Source organism: Antechinus flavipes, chromosome 3 (assembly GCF_016432865.1).
Source record: "Antechinus flavipes isolate AdamAnt ecotype Samford, QLD, Australia chromosome 3, AdamAnt_v2, whole genome shotgun sequence".
NCBI classification, from domain to species: Eukaryota; Metazoa; Chordata; class Mammalia; order Dasyuromorphia; family Dasyuridae; genus Antechinus; species Antechinus flavipes.
Window position 1 is genome coordinate 396,837,118 of NC_067400.1, and position 25,275 is coordinate 396,862,392.

General features: G+C 34.1%; 1 protein-coding gene across 2 annotated transcripts; it reads left to right on the forward strand.

Annotated features, from left to right (window-relative positions):
- The first annotated feature begins 337 nt into the window (after positions 1-337).
- On the forward strand, positions 338-23,304 carry SLC40A1 (solute carrier family 40 member 1). 2 transcript variants are annotated; one of them, XM_051986037.1, is made up of 9 exons: positions 338-1,425; positions 6,245-6,383; positions 7,153-7,220; positions 10,647-10,806; positions 12,705-12,820; positions 14,332-14,458; positions 17,908-18,153; positions 19,049-19,708; positions 21,607-23,304. In XM_051986037.1, the coding sequence occupies exons 2-9, from the start codon at positions 6,341-6,343 to the stop codon at positions 21,918-21,920; spliced, it is 1,734 nt and encodes a 577-aa protein (XP_051841997.1). In that variant the 5' UTR covers positions 338-1,425; positions 6,245-6,340; the 3' UTR covers positions 21,921-23,304. The 2 variants fall into 2 exon arrangements, with proteins under 2 accessions (XP_051841997.1, XP_051841995.1); XM_051986035.1 differs by lacking the exon at positions 338-1,425 and having other exon boundaries at positions 4,872-6,383.
- The last annotated feature ends 1,971 nt before the right edge of the window (positions 23,305-25,275 follow it).

Genomic DNA, 25,275 nt, shown 5'->3' on the forward strand with positions numbered 1-25,275 from the left:
TCTAGATCTATGATAGCATGAATTTTTCTGGCTTAGATAATTCTATAAGACTACAAATTATATATATTTTTTATTATATTTATATATTAGGGGAAGGAGTTCCCATACTGAGGGAATCACAAGTCTTTGACCAAGTTATTCAAATAGTCTTTGTATTTGAGGTGGAGAGGATGCCTCAAAAAACATTAAGCCCCTGATTAAAATTTCTAATTTAAAAATGTCAAGCCTTTTCTTAATTGTTTCCTGGAGGCAGGGTCCAAAAAAAGTAAATATAAATCATGGAATGGACTGACTAAAAGGTGAATATTATCAATAAAGTGTTGCTGAAAAAAACAAGTGAGGGGTAGGAAAAATAGGGCTACAGGAATAGGAACTTCAAGGTTATTGTCCACATTACTTGAGTTTTACTGGGATATTATAATCACTTGGAGTCTTGTAGGAGAATTATGAAATTGGGAAGTATCCAGAAGATAGTAATAAAAATGATTAAATACTTGGGAGTAGACCATTGATAAAAATCTAAACCCATTGTGTCCTGAGGAAGAGAAGGTCTACTGAAGATCCAAGCTGAAGACAGGTTAAAAGGTAATAGATTTTAACTGTAGCACAAGAGATTTAGATTAGACACAACAAAAAAGCAATACTTTTTGGATTTTAAATTTCTGAGAAATAGGGATAAATTTAAGATGATTGTGTACATTTCCTTTTTTTTTTTTGTTTTGAAAACTTTAAAGAAAATAAGACTATTTCCTTGGATATTTTTATGTCAAGCAGAAGGGTGATGAAATAAATAGTGACCTCAAGTTATCTTCTAGCCCTTATGAATCCATTATTGGACCAGCAACTGGCCCAATAAACATTACTACAGAAAAATGCCACGGGATGCATTCTGGACTCTTGGAAGTTTCTGGATACAGACTTTATTTCAGTTTCAAACAGGAAACTGTAGCTTATCTATAAAGTGTGTATGTGCTTATGTGTATGTGTCTATCTAGATGCATGCAGACGCCTTTCAGCACTGGGTATGTTTGGAGGTCAGGCAACATGATTAGTGGAAAAAGGACACATATAAAATATATATCTTCCTAGAAAATTTGTGCTTGCTACTTAATGTTTTACAAGAGACGATTCGACATAGAAAATGTTATGTCAGAAAATGACAGAGAAAATATCAAGTGATGCTTGAAATATGCCTGTGACATGGAGAAGATATATCTATGATATGGCTTTAAAACTCATAGGCTAGTTGAAAGGCTTTTCATCCAAAAAGATCACAGTTCTAGAATCTAAGTTTTTCCTGTAATAAATGATGACAACTATATTACTTCTCTTCAAAGCAATGTGCTGAGGAGCATTCTTTGCAGTGCTTTCAGTGAGGGTGAGACCATCGGATGTAGCAGGGGAAATTCAGAGTACTTTGGCGGGGTAAGTAAAAAAAAAAAAAAACAAACATTTTTCCCCCAAGTAGGATTGTATTTGTTAATATTTTAGAACTAGAACATATATTTTATTCTCTTCCTAGGATATATACATATATTCTGATTATTCTCTGATTATATATATATACATATAATCAGAGAATTTTATAACCAGAAGTGATTTTTAGAGATTATCAAGTCCAGTCTCTTAATTTTAAAGACTGCTTTTAAAAAATGATAACAGAAGCTCTGTTTCTCAATTATTCACATCATTTATTTGTGCGAGACATAGCTTGGTCTTATGATTAAAGAAAGATGCTGGGAGTCTAGAACTCCTGGTTTGCCATTTATAATCTAACCAAATTTAGGGAACTCATTTCTAATTTTTATCTCCATGTCTTCTTCTTTATATGCCACAATTAGTATGTGATTTCCCACCCCCCCTTATTTATATCTAGGACATTTACTTTTCTATTATGAAGCTTTAAACAACTCCCCAGGGTTTGATCATGTAGCTATGGTTCCTTTTTTTCCAGAATATTTTTCCCAACTTAAATGCCATATAAGGTCCAGTCTTGTGATCTGCTCCCTGCTTTCCCTTCTTCAAGTTTTGCTCCTGAAGACCATTTTGTAATGATGAGAAAACAAGAGATTCACCTCTCCCCTCCACCTCTGAGTTCTCTCTTTGAGAGGAACTGCCATGAGTTACAGTTCTAACTTTTCTCACTCTGATGTAAGCCATTTAATTTTAATACAACCACCTAAAAGTTTAGTATTTATGAGTACTAAAACATGAGTAAAGAACTTCCTGAGAAGTATAATAATAGCAGGAATTAATTAATGTTTATGTGACACTTTGAGGTCCTTGAAATAGAAAGACGCTGTAACCAACAAAGTGTTATTATCCCCTTTTGATTTGAGTCCTGGAAAACAAAATCCAACTGCAATAATGGCCTTTTAAAAAAATCGTGGAAGGACATCAGTTGCCCTTTTTCATCAGTTTCCCTGGCCAAATGAGCTTTTCTACTTTTCTAAAGTTATAATGAAACAAAAATCTATTCTCAAATGAAATTTTATGAGATGCAGCACACTCTATTTTCCTTCCCATGCCTTTTCATTGGCTATGAACTATTTTTGGGATGCTCTTTTCTCTTTACCTTTACCTTCTAATTGCCCTGATTGTCTTGAAGACTCAGCTCAAATCCAATTCTAACGTTTCCAGGAGTCCTGTCCCAGTCCTCTACCAACTACAGACTTCCCTATTGAGAGTCTTTTCTATCTATTCTGTAAATATCTTGTAGGTACTTTGTTGATTTTTTTTGTTTCTTACCCCCATTAGAGCATGAATTCCTTGAGGGTATGGATGGTTATTTTTTCCTTCCTATCTTTTGGGCTGGGCACCAATGTGCTAAAAAATAAAATGTCTATTGATTAAGTATTGAATATATCTATAAAGTTAGCTACAAATATTTTAAAGCAAAATCAGTATAATTCTGCACCTTCATGAATTGAAGAATGAAATCTCTTTTGGAGTGAGAAGACAGAACTAGGCTTGTGAATAAAGAAGGGAGAAAGAAGGCTTAGAAAGTTAAACAACAGTTGTTAAGTAAAGTAACTAAACTGTGAATCTCCTATCTCTATCCTCCAGACCACATCCTAACTGAATCCCAATGTGCCCCACCCTTGTACCCTGTAGCATATCTAGCCCAATAAGGCACTAAATGTGTCCTTTCTAGTCATTCCCTTCACAACTATTTGGTTCGCTTCTATCCCAGGGGCCAATATGAAGAATCCATTTTGGGGGGAGGGGTTTATTGTGACTGGGTAGCAAAATGAAGGTGGACAGGACTCCCTCCAGGGGCTGAAGGATTTTGGTACCAGGGAAAGAATCTGTAAAATCAGGGCCTGCAGACTGACACAAGGGACAAAGAGTTGAAGTAAGGGAAGAAAAAGAGGCAGAGTAAAAAGCTTGTGAAGAGTAGGATGATGGGAAAAGTGCTTATGATCCCTTTTTTCCATCTTTTAAAATGCAATCTCAGATAATTTAGGAGAATCACCATGATTGCAGCCTCAAGAATAAGACCTAAGAGATTTAAAACACAAGCACTACATAAGACCTGAGAAGTCTTCTAATTAAGTGGTGTCAAATAGGTTGCACATGTAACTCACAACCTACTTTCCCCACAACAGATTAAAAAATAACTGGGAAATATTTTTAAAAGAAATAAAATACAATGAAACCTAGGTAAGATTACATTTTAAAGCTAAATCTATAGACAGCCCTCAGGGATTAAATTATGATCCTCATCTCAATTTCAATCAAACATTTATTAATCATCTACTAAGTGCCTGGAAGCTAGGTGGTACAGTGGATAGAATGCCTGGAGTCAGAAGACTCAACTTCCTAAGTACAAATCTGGCCTCAGACTTATTGCTTTGCCTAGGCAAGTCACTTAACCCTATTTGTCTCAGTTTTCTTAACTGTAAAATGAGCTGGAGAAGGAAATGGAAAACTTGCCACAAAAACCTGAAATGGAGTTATGAAGAATCACATATGCCTGAAAAATCACTAAACATCAACAAATGCCAGGCACAGCGCTAATCTCTGAAGATACAAAAAGAAACAAAAGTTATTTACTGCCCTCAAGTTGCTTAGGAACTTAGAATCCAAATGGGCAGACAATATGAAAACAAATATGTACAAAGCAATTAACAGGATAATCAGTAAATTAACAGAAGGAAGAAAGGTATTGGAATTAAGATGGATTGTAAAGGATTCCTATAAAGTGAGAGTTTGAAACCACTTTTGTAATCCATTTCTCTCATTTGACTGGCAATCACTTTTATGAAGCTCCTATTTTGGACACTTGGACAAGGTGTTTAAATGCATAGAGGGCTTGGAAGTTAGCCCTGCCCCTGATATGTATTGGCTGTTTGACACTGGGTACATCACTTAATCTCTCGGTTTTCTACATCCTCTCTAAGACATTTTAGGCAACTTATGTTGCAGTGTGGGTGCTGATTTGCTTTGAAAGATGGAGTTCATTTGCAAGGGAATTCCTCATACCAATTAAGTCACATTCCCTAGCCCAGCTATGTAGCCAATACTTGGTAGGCACTAGAGCTACAAAAACAAAAACAAAAAAATTTTATGTCACTTGAAGTGAGACAATATTTGCATATATAAATATATACAGAATAAAGAGAGAATGGCTACTAGTAGTTAGAGGGATCTGAAATGGCTTAATGTAGAAGTAGAAGGCAAGACAGAATGTGAATATGATGGGGAAGAGACACAGAGAAGAAAAACAGACACATAGAGGAAGAGAAAAAGGAGGAGGAGAAAGAGGAAAGAAGAAAGGGAGAGAGGGGGAAGAAGAGGAAAGAAGGAAGGAAGGAAGGGAGAGAGGAAGGAGGGAGGGAAGGAGAAAAAGAGGGAGGAATAAAGGGAGGGAAGGAGAAAGGAAGGAAGGAGGTGGGAAGGAAGGAAGGAAAGAAGGAAGAAGGAGAGAAGAAAGGAGGGAGGGAAGGAGGAAAAGAAGGAGGAAGGAGAGAAGGAGGTGAGGAAGAACTCAGGAAGGAAAGAAAAAAGGGAAGGAAGGAAGGAAGGAGAAATGGAAAGAAGGAAGAGAGGGAGGAATAACAAAAGGAAAAGAAAGCAAGGAAGGAAGGAAGGAAGAAAACGAAGGAAGAAAAGAAGGAAGAAAAGAAGGAAGGAAGGAAGGAAGGAAGGAAGGAAGGAAGGAAGGAAGGAAGGAAGGAAGGAAGGAAGGAAGGAAGGAAGGAGGAAAGGTAAAGAAGAGAGAAACAAATAGAAGCCTTCTGTTTGGGTAACTAAATTAAGAGACGCAATTTACGTAAGGTTACGTAAAGAGCTTGGGATTTGAACCTAATTCTTTTCCCTTATACTGTGTGTGATCACAGTTCGCTAAACACAATATGTACATCACGGCACACAGATAGTTGAAGAAAAAAGAATGACCAGTGAGGCTATTTTTATGAAATGGGCCCCACAATAGATTCTCCTTTACTGGAAAAATCCCCGTTGATGATTCGAGACTTTCACAAAGTATTATACAACCTGTTGTATCCCCACCCTCTGGTGCTAGGACAGAGTATGCACAAGTAACTTCACCGGAGAACGCCTCCGCGTCCAAGACCAAGCACATCCCCTCCCTCTATCCCACACCCCCGTCCCCTTCTTTCCAGGCTCGCGCATTACCACTCCCTCCCACCCCCTGCCCTAGGTTCTCTTCGTCCTCTTTCTCTGCACGGGAGAAAACCCGGACAACTGGAATTCCCACGCACGAAAATGTTCTCAGGCTTCCCACGTCTCTTGCGCGGAGGTCCAAATCCCGTGATTTCAGTGCAGCTTTTTATTGCTAAGAATGAAGATTCTGCCTCCATGGAGGCGACTCGAGTACAGGGCGCAGAGGGATGCACCGCAGTTAGACTGTCAGCGCCCCGCACTCTCAGGAGTGAGCTCACGTGGGGCGGACGCTAGCCAGATGCCCGCCCAAGCTCCACCCCCAGGCCCGGTATAAGAGCTTGGTGGCGGCCCTTGTCTGGATGACAGCCTCAGCTGCTGGGAGCCTCTCTTGAGGCCCCCCAACAGCCATCCGGAGCCTTCTGCCCTTCTCCTCTAGCCATAAGGCTATAGCTTTCCAACTTCAGCTACAGTGATAGCTAAGTTTGGAAAGAAAAAAAAAAGAGAAATCCCGGATTGTCCCCAATTCCTTTTTTAAAAATTATTTTTTAAAAAAAGTTTTTTAGAAAATTTGTTTTGCTTCCTTGCTTTTTTTTTTCTTTGATGGTGCTGTCTCCAGTTATTTGCACTCCACTTAACGACAAAAACTTCAAAACATCATTAGCAGCAGCAACAGCAGAGGACAAAGAAAAGTCAATAAGAAACGCCTGTTGTCATGACCGACAAAAATGACCAAAACACTCGTGGAGGATGCTGTGGTGAGTGGGCATGCTCAGCTGTTTTTTATGTCAGTTAACTTAAGGGTAGATGTGGATAAGCAGGTTGGGTGAAGATGTAGCAGTTAGCTGCAAGGATTTTTGGTAGCTTTGTATGGGGAGCGGAGGAATTTGTGGATTCCATAGTTTAAAAAGCCAGCGAAGAGGAGTCATTTGTGTACTGTATAAATATGCCAGAGAGGCAGTTCAGGGGGCAGTGGTCTGGAAGCTAAGAAAGACCCCCCCAGCCTTCCTCTGACTCATCCCATATGTGTTACCCTAAGCAAGTCATGTAAGTTCTGAGTGTTCTAGGGAACTTTTTAGGATCGAAATTTGCAGAGAAGTTCCTGCCTGAATTGTAGACACTTCCTCATCCAAGAGTTCCTTAAAGCTATGGAATCATGCTCTCTTCCTATGGATCCTTATATATAGACACAAGTATGGATTGGGGATGGGGTAGGAAAGATTGTGTGTAGCTCTGGGTAAAAGATGAAGAGAAATATACTGAAGGAATATTTGTCTTTTTTTGTGCAATTCCTCAAATGTTATATGGACTCAAATTAATTGGTTTCATAGTCAAGAAAACAAAATGTCTCCCTTATTTCAAAGATACCTAGTGAGAGACATAGGACTTACTTCATGAAATGATTTAATCAAAATCACTTTAAAAGAAAGAAAATGATGAAGACTTGAGATCTGATACAATTAATAATAAAGATTATCATTTCATAAACACTGAATGCACCTTTTTCTGCCTTTGTTTCCATTGCAGGATCCTTTACAAACTACATTACTTCTGCAAAATGTCTACTCTACTTTGGTCATGCTCTATCCACCTGGGTAAGCAAAAAATGTAGTGTAATAATTGCTACATAAGTTACACAATTTTCCTTTCCTTCTAACATGTGACCATTAAATTGACTTCCAATTAACTTGTGGTGGTATTAAAGAGCTAAATTACTAAATTAGCATTCATGTTTTTATTAGCATTCTTACCCTCCCATTTTTCAGTTGAAACCTGTGATATCAGCTTTATATAGAATTATATTAGAATAGGATACAGGTATCCAAAATGTAAAGCCAAATTGATAAAAACCTTTGTCATGTCTGTGTTGTGTCTGTGCACTACTAGGTTGTCTTAAAGAGTAATGATGATGATGATTCTGCCTTTAAAAGGTAAAGATGGGCTGTAACTTTTCTTTCAAACTATTTGAAAAAGATCATTTTTTTTGGTGGAAGTTTGCTTCCTGTATGGGCTCTTAGAGATTGTACAGAAGGCATGCAGTGATTGCCAGAATTAACAGTTATATGTGTAATAATTGAATCATAGAATAATTATAAAATAGAATAATAGAATGTGACAAGTAATAGAATCAATGAGAATGAATATTTGGGTGATTAAAAACAGCTATGTTTTTAGCTGTTTGCCATTTGTGAAGCAAACCATTTGTGATTCAATGAAGTAAGATGCTTAAATATCAAAAACTGTGCTACATTAAAATTATATGTTTTGGTTCTGTCATCAGCAAAATGAGAATAATTATACTGGCCAACTTCACAAGGATTGTAGATCAGTCCCTAATTATTGATTTAAGAATCTCTTCATTAATAAATGCTGCTTCTTAAAAAAAAAGCTGAGTGCATCATACTCATACATCATGTTATATTGAAAATGAGATGAAAATTTTGAGAGAGAAGCTAAAGATGATTTTAAAAAAATTTAAATTCCAAAGTTTTATATGGTCATCTTGGACCCACTAATGAAATGGGAAAAATTTATACCCCAAATTTTTATACAATAGTTTAATAGTTTCTTCATTCTAATATCTAACAGCAATTTATTGGTAGCTATTTAAAAAAAAAGCAAGCATATGTCTAAGATTGGGCAGATGAGAATGACTGCAAATAAACTGTAAATAAAGTGTGGTTACTGTGAATTGATTTTAATTCAAAGAGTAGATAAGATATAAGACAAAAAATAAAAAAATATATTTCTTATCTTTAGGTTAGACAAGAATTCTATTTGCTGATGCAAAACTCATGAGGTTTGTATTTATGGTCATTTTTGTAGAGAGAACTAGGTACTGGTTTAGATGTTAGAATAAATTCTTCCCCTCTCTGTTCTCTATTCAAGCACAATGATCTACCCTCCATCAATGAATTTTTGCTTATATGTATTTTGCTTCATAAATTTGGTTTCCAAAAAAGTTTATAGTTCAGTGCTATGATTAACTTCTCTTCAAGGCTCTGTTATATTCAGAGTATAAATCCATTATAGCAGGATAGAAGATGCAATTAGTATGACTTTTTTTCCATAATGAAAAAGTATTATAGCCTGAGATCTCCCTCAGCTTATACATAGGTATATGTTTAGTTTTTATTTTGTTTTTGTTTTTAATTTATTTGGGGGCTAAATAAGCATTATGATAAATTCATCAAAAAGAATTTCTAAAAAGCAGATCTTAATTTTGATGAAATCTTCTGTCATTTGTTATTTTGATTTAATTTTTTTGTATTTTTATAGTATATTAGGAACATGCTAACAATTTCAGAGTGTGTAAGACCTGTGATTGATTCATCTGATATTTCATCTCCGACAATGATATTTAATATAGGTTATGAAATAACATGCTTGTCTTCCCTAACTGAGCTTAAAATCAAAGATTTCTCAGTTTATCCCAGTTCAATCATCTGTAAATTTATCTAAATTTTTCAGTCTATCTTCAGTTTATACTGTTTCAGGCACATTTGAATTCCATGAACATTTTACCTATTTACATATTAGTATCAGATTAACTAGAAGCAGATAGAAAGAAAGCAAAAGATAGTCCCTATTCTCAAGTAGCTTACAATTTAAGGGGGGAGACTACATTCAAATATCGTGTACATACAAGTTATATATAGAATAAATAGGCAAAGATTAAAAGAGGGAAGATACTTGAATTAAGGGGGATTGGGAAACATTGTAGGAATCAGTGCTTTAAAAAATAAAATTTTCACCCCTTGAATGTTTTAATTACTTATTCTTCAACAAGCTTTACTAAAATAGTTTGTTTTAAAAAACTCACATTCATGGAATATATGTTTGTATATAAATATAAGCCCTTTACTGACCATTTAATGTCAAAATTGGCACTTGTTAACCTTATCTTTCTGCATCTAGCAGTTCTTCCTGTTAATTTTTTTTTCTTTGTAAAATTACCACAGGGAATAAATTAGATCATAGAATCTTAAGTTAGGAAGGATCTTAACATCATCAAACACAAACCTTTAATCTTACAGATGAGGAAACTGGCCTTTTCCTGACTGATGTTTGTTCAGTGAACCCTGGGGGGAAAAAAACTTCACTTATATAAATGCCCACTATGTGTAAATTACTATGGGACACACACAATTTTGTACTGTTTCAGTAAAACACTGTTCCCACTTCCAATTTAACTGTACTTCTGCAGCTTGCTTATACTAACTGACCAATGGTATGTTTGATTTTATCCAGGGTTGTTGTGGTTTCATCTCCATCAGTTTTGGTGCATCCAAAAGTATGATGCCACTAAATTGTGCAGTGGAAATAAAGGATGAATAAGGGGAAAATAGCTCCTGATTAAATCAATCCTTTTCTTTAGACTGATGAGTGAGTGTGGTCTTTCTTTCCATATCCAAGGCTTTCATTGTAAACTCTCAGTTGTTGGGGGGATAATGCCTTTTGTGTCCTTATCAGAGTTGGTAATTGTAACTCTTGACCATTATGCTATCAAGTTAAGTGCTGATTTGGGGAGACAAGAATGTGTGTCAGAAGAGTTATTATTATTTTTTTTTGATGAATCCTTTCCCAACTCCATACCTACCCACTCTTGCTTCTTACTGCTAAGTTCTTTCCCACTGAGATTAGTTATTAATTTTGTAGTACTCCTTCCTCATTTCTGCCTTATTACTTAATAAATTCCTACCTTTCCCAATCTCCCTTAATTCTAATGCCTTCAGTCTTTTAATTGTTTCCTATATATCCATATATTAATAGTTGCTTGAATGCTGTCTCCCCTATACAACTGTAAACTCTTTAAGAGCAGGGACTATCTTTTGCTTTCTTTGTATCTGTTTCTAGTTAGTCTGATAGTGATATGTAAATAGGTAAGATGTCTCCCTTGGGATCCTTAGCTGGAAAATCTCTTCCAATGGAAAATTAACTTTCTGTATATAATTATCTAGAAATTGAAAATACTAATGAACTTTTCCATTTCCTTCTATTTTTTTTTTTTTTAATTCAAGGGAGATCGGATGTGGCATTTTGCAGTATCTTTGTTTCTGGTTGAGCTCTATGGAAACAGCCTGCTCTTAACTGCTGTCTACGGACTGGTGGTGGCAGGCTCTGTTCTGATCCTGGGAGCCATCATTGGAGATTGGGTAGATAAGAATCCCAGGCTTAAGGGTAGGTATTCTTTGAACTAGCCCCTTTCAATTCAAGGAAACAGACTTTTGTCTGATCTATATTTAAAATGGAGTGAAGGGAAGAAGAAAGAAAGAGTAAATTATCTAATTTTTGATGAGAGATATTATATCAGAAAAAGAGCTATCCTTTCCTTCTACAGTCTTCAGATATTCCTTCTGTAATGGTAGTTATGATCAAATCAGAGAGTAGTTGAATTATGAAGTCCTTCAACCACCCAATATTTATTAAGTACCTACCTTGATGTCCTTTGACACCAGCATTGTTATTCTATTGGGAGCATGGGACCTAGATCCTGGACCATGTAGAAATCCCTTTCATATTTGTGCTCAGCGAGTAAATAAAGGACTTTTTAAAAAAGCTCCTGGTAAAGTCCAAATGTTAATAATTAACATCAAGTGACACTTTTCTGAGAACCATGTTAAATATTAAAAGCTGACTTAACTCTGGCTTGATTTCTCTTAGAAATGCAGTGGGACCCATTTACAAGAGTAGGGGATAGGATGTATAACTATCTTGTAGGCAAACTTTATGAAAATGTCATAGTTTTCATATAGCAATGTTTCAGAGAATTTAAAATGGAAAGGTCTGTATCAATGTAAGATTTCATATCTGCATATTTAAATAGACCAGATTGTATTGGAATGTTATTTTTAGATGTTGCTTCTTAATACTTTTCTCCAAATAGCACAACTGAAGAAAACAGTTCCACACAGCCAAGAAATTAATCAAAGCATTGAACAGTTTCAAGGCAGTGTAAATGGCCAAAGTAGATAATTCAGGCAAAAATTTCCTGAATTACCTACTTAATTATAACCAAGAAAGCCTAACAAGAATTGTTATAAGTACTAGGGAAATGTAAAGTTAATTTTAAATTCTGGTCTCCAAACCAGCTCTCTAAAGGAAAATTCTGTATTCTATTTTTTTTCCCTAGTTATTTTGAATGTTACAAGGTAGAGAAGGTATGCCTTTTTTTGGTAGCTCATAATTTTTAATACCGGTGAGCTTTAGTCTTTTTATAATAATTAAAAATTGAGGAGTGAGATAAAGAAGATTTTTTTGAAATTATTTTTTATTCCTATAACAGTATATATTTCCTGAGTTCTTACAGAGATGAAAGAACATTACCTCTTTACTATAGCTCTAGGAGATGTGAAAAGCAAGCATTCTTTTCATTTTTCAGATAAGATTAATTGAATCAAAATGAATTAATTGATTGAGATTAATAGAAATATTAATTGGGTTGCCAGAGGTCACATAGTAGCAATGAGACTTCCATAAGCTTGTAAGTTCCTTGAGGATAAGGACTGTCTTTTAGCTCATTTTGTATGCCCAGCATTTAGCACTGTGCCTACCACACAATAGGCAATAAATGTTTCTTGATTTAATAGGTTTATTGATTGACTTAATCCAGGTTTTCAGACTCAAATATTAGACTTCTCTAATTCTAGACTAATTGGAGATTTCTAATTCTTTCCACCATCACCTGCTTTACTTTTCATTGTAGGAATTCTAAAATTATATGAGAAAGTAACTAGTGATTTAGCAACAACAATAAATTTTATGGTGATAAAAATATAAACTATTTCTATATTTTTGGAAGATTTCTCCATGTACTACTTTGTCTTGTAGGCTTCAATTGATGGTATAATTGATGGTATAGGTGTAGCATAAGCTTTGAATAAGTATGAATAGGGAAAGTATAGGGAATATTTGAGACAGTATTTAATTCAGTAAATCAGAAGTTTTTTTGTGTATATAAATGTAAACTGCTTCCTGCACTTGTATCTTTAAGCAATTTTAACCCTGAAGTGAGAGTAGGCATTGTCTCATTCACTACTTTTGTATATAATAATTAATTTTTTTCTTCCTTACTATAGTGGCCCAGACTTCTTTGATTGTACAGAATGTTTCAGTCATCATATGTGGTTTCATCCTAATGATGGTTTTCTTACATAAAACTGATCTTCTGACCCTATACAATGGATGGGTTCTTGTAAGTTCTCTATTAAATAATGAAAAGATATTAACAGGTGCTAGTAATAAAATATTTAAGCAGTTTTTTTTAGTTCTGTTCAAAATATTTTGGCACATTGTTATTAACTTGAGATCTGTCTATTGTTTATGAGGAACTATAATGGTATTGGGATTTAACCAACACTATAACCTTCAGACATACATGATATGATGACGTGGGGACTGAATTAAACAATTTCTTAAGGATGCTTTATATTGGGATCCTATGGTGGTAAATTCACTGAGAAAAGAGGGATGGAGTGTTATGAAAAATAAAGGATCCAATGCTACTTAATGAAATTGGGCCATGAGGAAAGAATGGATTTCTTTCAGTGGTAGGAAAGGGAAAGGAAATACATATTTATATTACATAGGCAATGGACTAAGCAGTTTTACAAAATTATCTGATTTGATTCTCCCAACAAAACTATTAAGGAGGTGCTATTATAACCCCCAATTTTACAATTGAGGAAACTGAGGCAGACAGTTTAAATGACTTGCCCACCGTCATTATTTGTCCTTCATTCTCACATAGGACCATGACATTAGTGAGGTGATACCATGACATGCAAATGAATTGGATTTAAATGAAGGAGGTTACCTGTCTCTCTTTCTCCTCCAAAGGCCTCTGGGTCTAGTGGCTAGATATAGATCAGGATTACTGGAGATGGTGCTGAATGCAATAGGAGGCATTGGCCTTTTTAAGCTAAGATCTTTAATAGGACTCAGTTTGATATCAAGAATCTAGAATTGTACAGAGAATCTAGAACTGTACAGACCTCAATGGCCATCAATTCCAGAAATTTACCACTTTTTTCATATCAAGAATTCCTTTGGCACTAATCTAGTGAAGCCTATGGAATCCTCAGAATTGTTTTCTTTTTAAATTTATAATCAGGGGAGATGTTAAATTTCAATTAGACTTGAGCGAAAGTAAAGATGTAATTTTTTTCCCCATTCAAACTCATAGATCTCATTAGGATCTCTTATTGTAGTTAACACCTTAATTTTGCAACTGAAATTAGGGCTAAGGGCATTAAGCAATTCTTCCCAGGCCATAGAGGCAGTAAAGGTCAACCATACAACTAGTATCTGAAGTCAAATTTGAACTTCCAGATTCCAGGCCAGAGCTTGATCCCCTGAGTAGCCTTGTTGTCTCAACTAAGTCTAAAAAGGTCACATTCTACAAATATGTCTTTGGCTATTTTGCTTTAAATTGTCTTTATGAACATTTCAGCATTTACTTAATTTCTGTAAAATAAATGATTTAAGATAAGGAAAATACTTACATTCCAAAGTATTTTCCAACCTTAGGGGACCTCTAACTACTACATTTTGTGTGTACTGAAAATAAAATGGTTTCTTACAAATGAATGTTAAAATTTGAATTACTTAAATAAGTTACCCAAGAATAATTTGTAAAGTTGCTGTGAAGTGAATTCTTTAGGATAAGAATTTTAACCCTTATTTTCCCCTTTTGTGATTCTTCAGACTTCTTGTTATATCCTGATCATCACTATTGCAAATATTGCAAATTTAGCTAGCACTGCAACTGGGATCACGATTCAGAGAGACTGGATTGTTGTTGTTGCAGGGGATGACAGAAGCAAATTAGCAGGTAAAATGTAGTGGCTTTTTTTTGCTTCCTCTACCTTCTCTCCACCCCGCCCCCCACCTTCTCCTTCTTTTAAGGGTTATTTAAGGAAATATGCTTAAGTCAGTGTTGAGAAGGAAACTTTTTTTATGTTACAAAAACTCTCTAACAATCACAATTGGAAAGCACAGTACATTTCTAATATCAGTACCCAAATCCAATTGATAATAACAAAATTGGTTTGTGCTATAATGATAAATTTACAAAGAGTACTTATTATATTTAAAGCGAGAAGAAAATGATAACACCTCTTTTTAACTCTCTTAGTTCTGTTAATTTGATTGTTTTTTTCTTATAAATGATAACAGTAATAAGTTGATTTGCTGTCCTCAAAACCAGGAAGACCTAGCTTTAAGTCTCCCATCTTACCAGCTCCTGGCTGTTGTAACTCTGGGCAAGTCCCTTGACCTTTAATTTATTTACAGAAGTGGTATCAAATTTAAATAGAAATTGGGCCACTATTTCTGCAGGCTATATCTTGACTTCAAATTTTTGGGAATATTTTTTATTTATTTTAGTAATTGTTTCCCATTACATTATAATCTCTTTCTGGCGGTACAGGGAACCTACGCTTGACCCCTCTTCTGTAAGAAAGACTACAATAAAATGGAAAGAAGGTGTTGACCTACATTAATAGATGAAGTTCCTCATATGATAGTTCCTTTTCCCAGTAAAAGCACAGGTTCAGTCCCCTAGAGTCAGGGCTACACACTAGTCCAAACTAGAGTGCTGGACTTAGAATCATGAGGACCTGAGTTCAAAGTCCATCTCTCACTCTTATTAGCTATAGGACCTGATTGCTAACCTTTTTGAGCCTTAGTAAACTAGCTGCCTAAAATTAATCCACTGTTGTGGAGGGAATTTCCACACCAGTTGATGTAACAATAGTAAAAGATTGAAAAAGAGATGAATAATATTCACTAGTCATAATCAAAGATATCATGTTTTGCTCAGATTGAAGAAAAAAGATGCTTTTCCTTAATACCAAAAAACCCTAAAATTCTTATTGTAGTGTTAAGGAGGAATTTTTTTTTTTTACTGGGAACTTACTATATGTAGATAGTCATATAGTAGTCATTATTTGAGATACTAAAGAACTAGATACAATACAATTCTTACTGGAGAAGCTTAAAATAATCATTAATTGTAGATATAAAAAATATTGGTTTATCTATATACATTGTATTCCTCACTCCCAAATTGAATTTCCTGTGATGCATGTTACCTTTTACATAAAATATAATGTTTTCCTTTTCCTGCCAAAGAGTTCTCATTTTAAAGAAGTGTGCTCCATATTCAAAGCAATGTAGACCAATAATTAAAAGAACTAAGGAGACTTAAAAAGAATCATTGTAGAGAAAAGTGAGGATATTTATCGACTGTACTAATGAAGCTTAGAATCACCTATTCTACTTGGATCCCTCCTTCAATAAGGAAAAGCTTTCTGGAAGATTTCAGTTTTGACTAAGATTTTATAGGAGGAAATACACAGGTATGGAAAATTCAAGGATATAAAAGTTAGATCACACAAATTGTTGGCACAGAATTTGCTGAACAATAGTAATCCAGAGAACAAATAGTAAATTCATGTTACTTCATAACAATAGATAAGATTGTAAAAGAGGTATCAAAGTTAATGCAAGACCTTAAAAGCTAAAAAAAAAAAAGAGTTTGATTTGATGTTGTTTCTTTAGTAAGGGAGTATTTAGAAGTAGCAGTATAATAACTTGAATAGTAATGCCACAGTGCCTTTAGGGACCTGTACAAACCTATCAACAATTTAGTACAAGAGATTGCAGTTCAGAAGACTTTACCTGTGTACCACCTGCAGCTAAATAATGATTCTAATTTTCTCATTAACCTTTCTTCTTATGACCAGATGTTAGCACGTAGCATATCATATCTGTTTTACATATTGAACTCTAAGATAAAGCCTAGCCCTTCTGAAATACAAGATAGATATGACTCATTCTGAGTTTTTTTCCTCTTAAAGATCCATAATATTGATTTTTTCTCTCTATATATATTTTATAGGCTATTTCCTTTTTAAAAAATGAATAATTGTTAAAATACGTAAATAATTGGCTTCCACATGTCCACCTTCTTAAAATAGCTGATCATTAGTACCTCTTTTATGTGCATTTTTCATGTCTCTTAAAATACTAAAATCATCTGTAAATATTAAAAAGAATATTTCAAAAACCATTTGCTTTCATGCAGATTTATTTCTTAGCTAAAATCTTAGCATATTTTGTCCCCCTACTTTTCCAAAGCACAGTTTTAAAGTTAACTTTTCCTATTCTATTCATCCAAGAAATCAATGTAATATCAAGTTTGATTTGTCCACTATCATTAATTAAAAATAATTTCACATTCAAAAAGTAATTTGTGCTATGTGTTATTTATTCAATGAATCTTTGGTATTTAAGATTCTCATTTTATTTTCTTTAAAATTGTAATTACTTAGCTTTTTCAATAGCTATTAAAATAGAATCCTCAGAAAATGAAATTTGCTTGCTAATTGATAAGACTTTCTATTTGAAAATAAATATAATTTTGGTAGAATTAATAGTTGTACAGGAAACAATCAGCACATAATAGTAATGAAAATTAAGATTATTTATAACTACAAAATGAGACAGAATTCATATGACTTATCTATTGAATTTAAATTAGTCACACTAATGGTAGTCAAACTTTCAGATGAAAGAGTTTTTCACTCAAAGTATCTTTTTTTATTTGTTTTAATTTGACATTTTTTTCCTGGCCATATGGATTGTGTCCACACATTAAAAGTATAAGAGATGGAATCTCAATTCAGCATGCATTTATTAAATGACTATTATGTTTCAGACAATCAAGTTACTGCAAAACTAGCCTCATTTAAAAATCAATAATACCTTTGCTTCTCCAGGGAAACTAGGAAAAAATTATTCTGTTATCAATAGCTATTGTATATAATGGTAATTAGACTAGAAGATAATCAACTAGCAGAAGGAATTAGATAAAATATTAAAGGCAGTTTTTTCTGACCATGTGTCTTTCTCAGTGCCTTTCACTCAAGGTGCATTGAACAACACACAGGATCTTTTTAATTCTCTGAATTGTAGGAAATGACAAGACATGTAGATTTCAGGCATAAGTTTTCTTCCATATAGAATGACTTTTTTTAATGAACCTATAATCTTTCAGTTTTGAAATATAGCAAACTGATGCATTTCCAAGTATACAAAAATATTTGAGGGACTTTTATTATAACTTGATAAATAAATCAATAAAATTTTCTGCCAAAACATTATGCAGATACATTTTTTAAAGAAACTTTTTTGAGTTTAGGTCTAGTCTTGATATCATGACTTTTTCCACTTAGAAGTTTTTTTTTAAATAGCTATTATTAAATTATTTTCCCTCAGATATGAATGCTACAATCCGGAGAATTGATCAGTTAACTAATATTCTGGCTCCCATGGCTGTCGGTCAGATAATGACATTTGGCTCTCCAGTGATTGGCTGTGGATTCATTTCTGGATGGAATTTGGTGTCTATGTGTGTGGAGTACTTCTTACTCTGGAAAGTTTATCAAAAAACTCCAGCTCTGGCTTTGAAAGCTTCTCCAAAAGCAGATGAAACAGAACTGAAACAGCTGAATTTACATAAAGGTATTCTCAAAAAATATGATCAAATCTTTGTATCCTATTAGTCAAATTAGATGGCTTTGAACATATTCAGAGTTTCTCAATGTCTTAGGAAACTTTAAGAGTATCTATATCTCCCTTCTAGCCCCCCAACCCTATATTTGGTCCTTAAAGTTAAAAATAAAACTTCCTAATTAATGAGAGAATAAAGAAGACTTTCTTTAATCCATTTGGATCTTGTCAGGCTTAGCCATCTCTTTACTAAGCACAGGAGGCTTGATGGAGATATGACCCATTGGGAAGCATATGAGATATGGGAAGTTGAATAGGGTACAATTGAGAGGTATTAAGGAGGAGTTAGAGAGAAGTTGACATAAGAACAGATAGAATAAACTGAAGAAGTTATAAAAAGGCATTTTTATGAAGTCAGTCAGCTCACAAGCATTTTTAGGCGCCTATTATATGTGAGGTACTGTGCTAAATACTGAAGATGCAGTGAAAAGGAAAAGACATTGCCTACCCTCAAGGATAATACTGTCTAATAAAGGAGACAAAAATAGGAAAAAAGGAACAAGTGTGGTCATTATATAAATGATGTCATTAAAATGTGGGTATGGTACCTTTTTTTTTTTTTAAAGAAAATTCCCTAGAAAGTTTATATTATGGGGGTTGCTTTTTTATCAGAATGCTAAAATTATTATTAAAATTAATTATTTATTCAATACAAATAATAAAATATAAATAATAAAAATTATTTTAATTAAATGATAAAAGAACACTTTGCAATAGGGAAAGTGGAAAAAAAAACTACGTTTTTATGTGTACTTAAAAGATAAAGACTGAATGGCTTGTGTTTTTCTCTCAAGTTAAATGCTTAAGCATCAATGCTTTCTTTCTTTCTTTTTTTTTTAATGAACAGATATTGAGTCAAATGCCCAGGAAGGATCCCATCTAATGGGTGAAAAAGATCCTAAGAAGTATGAGTTTGAGAATGAAAAAGAACCTGGCTGTGCTTCCCAGATAGCAGAACCTTTCCATACTTTCCGTGAGGGATGGATCTCATACTACAATCAACCAGTATTTCTTGCTGGCATGGGTCTTTCTTTTCTTTATATGACTGTACTGGGCTTTGACTGTATTACTACTGGCTATGCCTATACTCAGGGTCTGAGTGGCTCAGTGCTCAGTCTTCTCATGGCAGCCTCAGCCATCACTGGTATTATGGGAACGGTGGCTTTCACCAGACTACGAGAAAAATGTGGCCTGGTTCGAACAGGTGTGATCTCTGGAATAACCCAGATGGCCTGTTTGACCCTCTGTGTGGTCTCTGTTTTCATGCCTGGAAGTCCTTTGGACTTATCTGTTTCTCCCTTTGAAGATATCCGTAATAGATTAATACCAAGTAAGGAATACTCCCCAGTAGCATCTACAGAAGAACCTGAAACTTTCTTCACAACTGGAATGTACAATTTACTAAATGAGTCTTATCCTACTAAGATATATACAGAGATGAGTCCAAAGCCTGTATCTTTAATCTCTGTCAGTCTACTGTTTGCTGGAGTCATTGCTGCTAGAATTGGTAAGACATTTTTATTTTTTTATTGATCACTTAAGGAAGACAATTTAAGTATAGAAGAATAAAGAAAAATATTCCTTTGAATACTTTTTGATGTAGAATTTAGTGTACTTAGGTATTATTAAGCATAAGTAGATGCTTAGGATTTAAGGATATTTTCAAATATTCTTCATTCTGATACCTTAATTCAGGTAGCCACAAATTTATAATCAAATTAATATTTACAAGTGCTTTCCCCACCTCTAGCATTCCTTATCTTGTTCCATTGGAATCAATTCTGAATGAGGACTTAATGATTGGGAAAGGGAAATAGGCAGTTGATCTCTTTCTTACACTTTTATTTGTATAAAATAAATTTTAAAATAAAATTTTATTTGATAATCTAGAACTTTCAAAGCTATACCACACAAGTTATAGTTGTTTTTTTAAACATACAGTTGTATCACAGTATAGCTCTATGAGAATAAGGCAGTGTTTTGAAATTTATTCAGAAAAAGCATAGATGAGAATGGCTGTCTTATTTTGTTGTTTGTTTTTATTTTGTTTTTGGTAGCAGAGTAAGAATTACTTACAGAGCTAATTTAAATAATAACTAATAGAGTGTTACTTTCTGGATTTTTTCCTTGAAGTGAAATTGCATTCATTTTGTGGCATGAAATGAGTGCACTAAATTATCAGAAACATCAAAATTCAGTCAAGATAAATTTACTATAAAGTATAAAACGTAGGGAAAAATCGGAACATTAGTGAGTGCAAGGGATAATGCTGTAAAAAATTACCCTGGCATGGGTTCTATCAATAAAAAGTTATTTAAAAAAAGAATAAAGCATAGGGCCAGCTAGATGGCATGATAAATAGAGCACTGGCTATGGAGTTAGGAGGACCTGAGTTCAAGTTTGACTGCAGACACTTAATACTTACTAACTGTGTGACCCCTGGTAAGTCACTTAATTCTAACTGCCTTGCAAAAAAAGAAGAAATCATAGAAGTAGAGAGTTTACTAATTAGGTTGTATAGAAAACTTTTTAAAAATATAAATGCCATTTATTCATTCTTTTAAAATGATATTATTTCTAGTAATCTTTACATATGGTGTAATAGATTGGATTTCAAAGACTTTCTTCCATATTGTATATTTTATTAGATAAATCAACAGTAGGATAAAGTTGTGTTGACCCTTGGTTCTTCTTAAGTACTTATTGAGTTGTTTAGAATAACTTGAGGAATTAAGTCATTAACAAAAATATTGTGCTAGAACTCTATAGGGAATAATAACATTGGATTTAGAGTGGAAATCTGATCCTACCTAAATCATCTAATCCTATACCCTCAATTCATTTTATGGATGAGGAAACAGATTCAGAGACTTTTTGATTTGCCAAAGTTACACAGGCGATAAATAGCAGATCTGAGATTTTAACTTTGATCATCTGAAAATGAATTCATTGTTCTTCCTACTATACTACATGAAGCAATTGTTATTGGATCAAAAATTTAGGTGTATACCCTAATTCTGCTACCTGTTTGATTTTGGATAAGACATTGAACATCTCTGGGAACTTTTATGAATTTTAGTTCTTACAACAATGAAGGAATTGGCTTCAATAATCTTTGACCTCCTTTCTATCTCTAAATCCATGATTCTTTAAGAATCATTAATTTATATGGCATTTTAAACTTGAAAGTTTTTTCTTATAAAAAACCCTGCAAGATAAATGGTGAAAACATTCTTATCCCCATCCTTTTCAAAAGAACAAACAAGACAATAAGGGCAGATCTTTAAATGTTTATTTTACAAATATTAGGAAGGTATTATTTTAGAAACCTGAAAATGTGATCATGAATCAAATATGGAAAAAAATGAAATATTTTTTTTCTTTTTAAAATTACTATCATTACAGGTCTTTGGGCCTTTGATTTGACTGTGACACAGTTACTGCAAGAAAACGTAATAGAGTCGGAACGAGGCATTATCAATGGTGTACAGAACTCTATGAATTATCTTCTAGATCTTGTGCATTTCATCATGGTCATCTTGGCACCCAATCCTGAAGCTTTTGGTTTACTTGTGTTAATTTCAGTCGCTTTTGTGGTAACAGGCCACATGATGTATTTTCGATTTGCTCAGAAAACTCTTGGAAATCAGCTCTTTCTTTGTTGTCCTGATAGAAAAACAGTCTCCAATGAAGCAGAAAGTAATGTGTCTGTTGTGTAACACAGTTAGGCAATTGTTGCTATCTCTGTTACTGAATTGTAGCACCAGTCCTTACTTTTAGGGCACCCATAAATGGTCAAGATGTTTCTTTTGAATTTATGACAGTTATGCCTTAAGGCATGAGCTTCAAAGAAACTAAAAGTTTGCAAATAGTAGTTAAGGAGAGTCCCCTTAGTATCTAGGGATTTAAACAACTAGGAAAAATATTCCATCAAGTAAAATATGAGGGATATTTGGTAATGCTGAAGCTCCACTTTTGCCCTAAGGGTACAGAGAATCTAGCATAGAAATGCAATGTTTTTGCTTTAATATAGCTGCTTTTTAATAGATGTCCATTGTTAGGTAAACAATCAGGTAGATTGCTTCAGAATTCAGATGCATTGTTTGCTCCTGAAATGGTAGTTGTACTCTTTTTTTTTTTTTTTCTGAGTAAGGCTAGCCTTATGTTCCTCATATCTTATCCCCATCATTTAGGTGTAGTTATTAAAATAATTTCTCCTCCAGCCATGAAAATTAGAATTTGTTAACCTGGTCTCAGTATTATCCTATTGATGGTTGAGAGTTTGAGAGAGATGTGAAAAGTTTTGATACTCATATAGTACTTATTTGCCATGGATATTTTAGTTGAACTTGGGAGAAGACATTTATTTTTATTATTACCACATGGTATAGACTAGAGCAAAATATATTACACATGTAGCACTTCATATAACAGATTAACATAAGCTGCAGATGTAGTTATAATATAGCATTATAACCATCTTAACATAAAGATGCAAGGCATGCTGAAAGTAGTCTTCATATGGCAATAACTGGATTATATAAACTAGAAGCTAGAAATGAACACGAAAGGGGCATATTTGAATTTTACTCCTGCCACTGAATTAAATCACCTCTATAATTTTGGTGAGTTTTAAACTTGGTGAGATCTATATAAAGTATGAAGAGTAAACTGGAAAAGTTTTTGTTTTATAAACCATCAGACTTACTTTTAAGCAGCTTTTAGTAAAATAATTCTATCTGTCCTTTTTTTTTTTTGTAGCCAGAAATTATTTTAAAATAGTTGCTTAGCAAGGATGGGTTCATAAATATTTTTCATTGAAATATCTTTAGAAAAATGTAAAGGACTTTTGAATTTTGCTTTCTGAGGTTTACCAGTCATCATTGAATATGCCAGCACCAAGTTGGTACTTTGGCATTAGCCATTGATGCACTTTCATGGAGACTGCAATATGTTGCTATGAGCACTTTCTTCTTTGTGTGTATGTGTATGTGTGTTAATGTTTAAGCTTTTCCTTCTTCTTTTTTCATTTTCCTACAATATGACCATGTGATTTACTTTGTTGTAAAAAGAATCTTTGTAATAAATATTTCTATATAAAAATGTTTCCAAAATGCTTCTGCTTAAACATGAAACATGGAGTGTTTGCTTTAGCTTTGTTAACAACAAATTTTTTACAGAAGGAACTTTTAAAGTTACAATTTCATAATAAGATTTTAATGGGATGGTTCTATTTTTACCTACTTTATGCTCATGTGCATGGACACACAAAGGTCACTCAGACAAACTTAGATGGAACCTAGGTAGTAAGAAAATGATTGATTGTCCAGTCTAGTGTGGAATAGCTCAGAGGGTATGATTTTTTGACAACATCCATTGGTGAATGACATAAGAACTTTGCCTCATAGTTCACTAAATAATTAGGCCATTTGCCACAAACTTCCTCCTTTTATTTCCTCTTTGTGTCACTCAGATGCCTTCTGCTACTTTCTCCTTCATCCTTCTACATGAAAAAGGCTTTTCTTACCAACGCAAACCTCTACATGCATAAGTGATCAAATTCCATCCCAACTTCTCCAGACAGATAGTCCCCTTTATCATCCCTATTCTGTTATTAATCTTCAGTTCCTCCCTTTCTGCTGGCTTCTTTCCTACTACTTATAAATATGCCTGAGTCTACCCTGTCTTAAAAAACAAAACAAAAAACCTTCACCTGACTCAACCATTCCTGCCATCTTCAGGATTATCTCTCTTCGTTTTTGTGCCTAAACTACTTTTGGAAGAATGTCTCTAAGTTGATAGTTCTAGTTCCTTCTCATTCTCTTCTTAATTCTGCAACTTTTTCTTTCAACTGAAACTGATCTCTTAATTGCCAAGTCTACTGGCTTTTTCCCCTAGTCCTTATATTTCTTGATCTTTCTTGATGCTTCAGAAATTGTATCACTTTCTCCCTTTGATACTCTTTTATTTTCTAAATTTTCACAACTCTTCTGGTCCTACTGAAGAATTTGAATCCATGTTCTCTAAATCCAGCATGCTTTCCAATGCCATGTTTTGTTCTAAGTAAATTATTCTGGAAGTAAATTACAACTGGCAGTACTGGTTTTGTACTTTGGAAATAGTAGCAACATAATGTAATAAAGTGCAAGATTAGAACACATGGGTTTGAGTCCCAGAAGTGTTCCTTGCCTGACTAAGAAACTGAAACTCAAATTAACTTTAAAATGAAGGGAGTATGGGGCAGTTAGATGGTACAGTGGATAGAGCTCCAGCCCTGGACTCAGTAGGACCTGTGTTCAAATATGCACTCAAACACTTAATACTTACTACTAGCTGTGACCCTGGGCAAATCACTTAACCCCAATTGCCTGGCAAAAAACTAGCAAACAAAAAAATAACAAAAAATGAGGGGAATAGACCTTTTAAGATTCTTTCCAGATAGCATCCCCTCAATTGGGGGATAGAAGAGTTATGAGACTAGTTTGAAAAGCTGGCAGCTATATAATTCAAGGTTTGTCATCTCTTTGAAGTTTCAGGACTATATGAACAAGTAGTAGAGATTCTAAGTGTCATTAAATGGGATTAACACCTGACTTCAAGTCTTGTTTCTACTCTACAAAAAAGAAAAAGGAAAAGGAAAAAGGAATGAAGTGAAGGAAAAACATTGTGCATCCAGAAAAACCCTTATTAATCTGTCTTTTGTGTAGCTTGTGTGGAGGAGGTGGGTTTGGGATATTGGGAAATATATATTTTTTACTTTGGTGTTAAATTGTACTTTAATTTATGAGGTAATGTACATAAAATAAGTAGAGTGACCAGAACAAGTAGGAATCTTATGCAAGTTTTCAATCCTTCATTTAGCCACCAAAGTGATTTTTCCAAACTTCCTGTTTGACCATATCACCCCTTCCCCACTACTAACAAAATAGACCCTTTAGGCTTCCTTTCCCCTCTAGGATCAAACAAAATCTTCCTGTCGGTATTCAAAGTCCTTTAGAACTTACTCCACCCCAATCTTTCCTGTATTCTTCCTCCTCATTTCTGACTCCTGACTTCTTTCAAATCTCAGCTAAA

What these genes read in the sequence shown, in the direction of transcription:
- SLC40A1 (XM_051986037.1), top strand. Translation starts at nt 6,341, where the DNA reads ATGACCGACAAAAATGACCAAAACACTCGTGGAGGATGCTGTG. An exon ending in TAAGAATCCCAGGCTTAAGG is followed by an intron (nt 10,807 to 12,704) that starts GTAGGTATTCTT and finishes TCCTTACTATAG; the next exon opens with TGGCCCAGACTTCTTTGATT. An exon ending in AGTCATTGCTGCTAGAATTG is followed by an intron (nt 19,709 to 21,606) that starts GTAAGACATTTT and finishes CTATCATTACAG; the next exon opens with GTCTTTGGGCCTTTGATTTG.